This window comes from Herpailurus yagouaroundi, unplaced genomic scaffold (assembly GCF_014898765.1).
Source record: "Herpailurus yagouaroundi ecotype Mexico unplaced genomic scaffold, PumYag 483, whole genome shotgun sequence".
Taxonomy (NCBI): domain Eukaryota; kingdom Metazoa; phylum Chordata; class Mammalia; order Carnivora; family Felidae; genus Herpailurus; species Herpailurus yagouaroundi.
In genome coordinates this window covers 6000814-6005051 of record NW_024412700.1, presented here as the reverse complement: position 1 = coordinate 6005051, position 4238 = coordinate 6000814, and the positions used below count along the sequence as shown (strand labels likewise).

The window sequence follows — 4238 nt, the reverse complement described above, 5'->3', positions numbered from 1 at the left end:
TTGCAGTCATTTCAGCCATTTATGCCACTGATAAAACACATTTATTTTTCAGACTAAAAAAAGCCAGGGGTGCCTGGGTGGCTCATTCTGTTCAGAGTTGGACTCTTGATTTCTGCTCAGGTCATGATCTCACGGTTCCTGAGCCCCACATTGGGCTGGCTCCGTGCTGACAGTGCAGAGTCTGCTTGGGAGTTTCTCTCTCAAAATAAACACTTTTTAAAAATTAGCATACAGAGAGGCGCCTGGGTGGCTCAGTCAGTTAAGTGTCTGGTTCTTGATCTCAGCTCAGGTCATGATCTCACGGTTCCTGAGTTCCAGCCCTGTGTGGGGGCTCTGCGCTGACAGTGAGGAGCCTACTCTGGATTCTCGCTCTCCCTCTCTCTCTGTCCCTACCCGGCTCACGCTCTCTCTCAAAATAAACTTTAAAAAGTAAATAAATATAAAAACAAGCCAGAACTGCTCTCCCGTGGGAGGGGCGTGGCCTGGGCGGGCAGTGGCCTTCCAAGGCCTGGGCCGGAGCTCGGAGCAAGAAAACGCAGGGCGGGACCGGGAGAGCGGGAGGGGCCTGGGGCGGGGCCCGGGCTCAGAGCAAGGTAGGGCGGGGCTGGGTATGCAGCGTAGGGCGTGGTCAGGACGCCGCTGGGCGGGGCGTGCAGCGCGCCCTCCGGCGGCCCCGCCCAGCTGTGCCCGGCTCTCGCGAGAGCGGCGCGTGATGACGCGCAGGCGGGCGGAGCGCGTCGCGGGCGCGGGCGGGCGGGTTTGAATCTGGTCCGAGCGCGGGAAACGGCGGGTTTCTGGGACGAGGTGAGCGCCGCGGTGCCGGCAGGCGAAGGGCTCCGGGCGGGGGCAGGGACCGGGAAGCGGCGGGGGTCGGTCAGGTGGAGCCCCCAGTCGCACAGCCTCCGCGTGGGCTCCACGGCCCGGCCGGTGGCTCTGCGGCGGCCCTGGGGCGGCGGGCACCGGGGCCCTGAGCGCGCCGACGCCCCGACTCCGGGGCTGAGTTCACAGAGGACCCCGGCCTTGGACCCAGGCTGCCCGGGAACCTGTCCCCAAGCGTCTGTCGTCGTTCTGACGGGAGTGCTTTGCTCCGGGCGGGGGCTTGTTCGTGGGAGGGCTGGAGCGCAGCCCCACAGGTGGTGACAAGGCGACAGGCGCCTCCTTTGAACGCTCCTCGTAATTCGGTCCAGGCTCCTGTGTGAAGAGCGCCCTGCCGCCGTGGGGACGGATAACTGCGTGTGCGATGACGCCTCAGCCTGCAGGCAGCATCTGGCCGGACGGGCGCGGACGCTGGCACGAATAGTACGAGAAGCCGAAGGCGGCCCCTGGGGGGGGGGGGGGCCGGCCAGCCTGGGAGTTGGAAGCAGCTGCAGTCACGAGTGTCAGGAGATGGGGCGTTTGGTGGTGAACGCGGTCAGGACACGTAGATTGCCGTACTTGAGACTGAGGTGCCGCGGGTGCCCTTGGGGGCGGAGCACGCCAGGGGCGTTCCCACGGGTCCACGGGAGGGGCAGAGTTCAGAGACCCGCGCGCAAGACGTGTGAGTCCGTGTCGCGAGCGCACCTTTTCGGAATGTTTGTTTTTAAACCCATGGGCTGCTGCTGGCCATTATTAGTCATCAAGCTTGTCGCCGGCCACCCTGCCTGCTGCCGGGCCAATCGGAAGTTCTGTTCTCTAGCTCAGCCCGCAGAGCCGAGGAGTGAGGTGGCCAGGCCCCAGTGGTACGCACTGGGCACGTTATTTCCATTTTTGTGGGTTTAACTTAGACGTTAAGACCTGGAACTCCAGGTTTACGGGGACTTTCTGTCCCCGAAAGTGTTGTCATTGGTGCCGGTGACTTTCCAGATTGCTCTGTCTGTAAGGCCCGGGAGGTTCTCATTTGTTTCTGGAGCGAAGGGTCTGCTTGCATGTGTGCTCCGTCACTTACCTTGCCTGTTGGCTGCCGGCTTTCGGCGCCGGGGTGTGAATGGAAAGTAGCGTTTCCTGGGGGAGCCGCCGCGGGCAGGGCGCTTGCACACACTCCCTGGAGCTCTGGTCCCGGCGCGGGTGGGAGCGGGCTCCTGTGATTGGGCGCCTAACGATCTGCTCTCCCTCCAGGCTCCCGGGGGGCCCAGCGCCTCGCCCGGCAACGGGCGGCTGTGACTGCGTTGTTTTTGCGGAATGGCACTTCGGAGAGGCACAGTCTTCAGGATCTAGCGGCGGGCTCCGCTTTCATTCTTTTCCTTCAGTACTTTCTTTTATTGTTCCCAAGGCACTTTCCCCCATGTTTTCACGGGATCAGCCTTTTGTTGAACTGACTCAGACCTGCCTGAGCATCTTGCTAAGGCACTAAAGGGAGGAGGCCAGCCTCCTGGAGCCTTTCGGATTTCTCTTTCCTTTGTTGGTAACTCCATTGACAATTGATAATAACATAGTGTTATGTTGATACTGTCCTCGGTAAAGAAAGTAAGGGAATTATTTTGTAGATATGACTTGTTTTACGTCAGAATATGGTTAAAAACTGTCTACCATAAATGGTACAGGTTTTTGTTTTTTGTTTTGTTTTTTTGCAGTTTTGGATGTTAGTGCCAAATTATGTCGTGTAGGAAAAGATATATTTGCAAATTCAAGTTTCAGTATGACTGTGTTTTCTGCTTAGGGTTACAGAATAAATGCCATATGAAAAGCAGTTTCATCTGTCATGGAAAAACGAGAGACATTTGTACAAGCAGTGTCTAAGGAGCTGATTGGAGAATTTTTGCAGTTTATTCAACTTGATGTAAGTTTTATGTTTAGCTTTATTGTAATTTGGCTGTTAACATAAGACTTTTTTTTTTTTAAAATCAGTACACAAATGAAATCTCGTAGTCTCAGTGAATCCTTAGGAACCAGGATTTATTTAAAAAAAAACAGGAGTATACTCAAATAGACCTGCTGACGGCAGGTACTCACAAATGGTATTTCCCGCTTCTTTTAGGAGAGTTGTGAGAATGCTAAGTGATGTAACACAGTGTGTTTCTATACACTTAAATATATAGAGATCTCTTGCCGTGTGGGTGGCATAGTGAGGAAGACATATTCTTTTGGTCCTCAAGTTATTTACAGTGTTGTGGTGGATTCAGGTCTGGAAATACAACAGAGTAAAGACTCAGCTGGGGCAAGGGTATGGGAGGGTGCCCACATCCAGCCATGGACTCTTTCCTGTCCCGGTGGAAAGGCTATGGAGTAAACAGAAGTCAGCCAGTCAAGGAAGGATGTGGGGAAGGATCTCAGAGTGAAGGGGATAAGTTTATGGACCGGAGAAGGCACGTTGTGTTTGAACTTGAAGGCGTTCGGTAGGGCTAGGGTGCAGAAAGCCAGGTCAGGAAGACACAAGGGCTGACACTTGAATTACGTCAGACTTTCTTTATCATTTTAAGGAGCTGAGACTTTATCCTGAGAGGAGTGTGGGTTTGTATCCGAAGAATAGATCGAAGAGGGCCTCATGAAAGCCTGGAGAGGAATGAAGAGGCCGTGCCTTGCGCGAGCTGTCAGTTGGGGGGGTGGTGGTGCTGTTGACTGGATGTGCGCCAAGGAAAGGGTGAAGGCAGATCCCAGGTTTTGACTTGTGGTGCCTTCCAGTGAGATCTTGGATGTGGGAGGAAGGCAGGTTTGAGTGGGAAGATAGGCTCAATTTGGGACGTTCTGGATGACTGTCAGGGGGACAGGCACAAGTTGGTGTCCAGCAGGTGGATGGATAGTATCTGAGGCCCAGGAAAGAGGCCTGGGGAGAGACAGATTTGGGTGTCCTCAGTGGCCCTTGGAAGCTTCAGTCATGGGAACACACGGGATCATCTGTCGTGTAATGAGAGAAGCCTTGGACAGAACTCTCAGGAACCCAACACTTAAGGCACCAACTCTAAAATGCTTGTGACGTTGGGGCAGGAGACACATACCTCATGCAGTGAAGATTAAGTTAGTAGTCACTAAGAAGTAGAGAGGAACCTAACAGTAAATTTGTTGCTAGCAACATTCATGAAGTTATTTTTCTTTATAGGAGAGAAATGAGCTTATGAGGTGATTTTGTATTGTAAAATGGTACCCTGTAAACTTATCCATAACCAGCACAAGTTCACGAGCAGCACATCACGGAAGTGTCTGTGAGAGCCAACTATTTAGATGTTACATTAATGTCTGCTTTAGTAGGAGTGCAGGTGATTTGTATTATATTAGATGTGCAGCACACATATAGTTTAAAGTTCGTAAGACTTATTGCAAACTAG

The 4238-nt window shown here is 53.5% G+C and overlaps 1 protein-coding gene across 10 annotated transcripts in view; it reads left to right on the top strand.

Moving 5' to 3' along the window:
• Nucleotides 1-711: 711 nt before the first annotated feature.
• The window catches only part of NCAPG2 (non-SMC condensin II complex subunit G2), a 64532-nt gene continuing 61005 nt past the window's right edge, over nt 712-4238 (top strand). For 2 of the 10 annotated variants that reach the window (XM_040464577.1, XM_040464587.1), the window contains exons 1-4: nt 712-804; nt 1188-1299; nt 2095-2380; nt 2636-2755. In XM_040464577.1, the coding sequence (XP_040320511.1) occupies nt 2678-2755 (78 nt within the window). In that variant the 5' untranslated portion in view covers nt 712-804; nt 1188-1299; nt 2095-2380; nt 2636-2677. Of the gene's footprint in view, nt 805-960; nt 1300-1605; nt 1719-1836; nt 1855-2094; nt 2381-2635; nt 2756-4238 lie in introns of those variants that run through there. The other 8 variants (XM_040464584.1, XM_040464579.1, XM_040464585.1 and 5 more) reach the window with 8 other exon arrangements.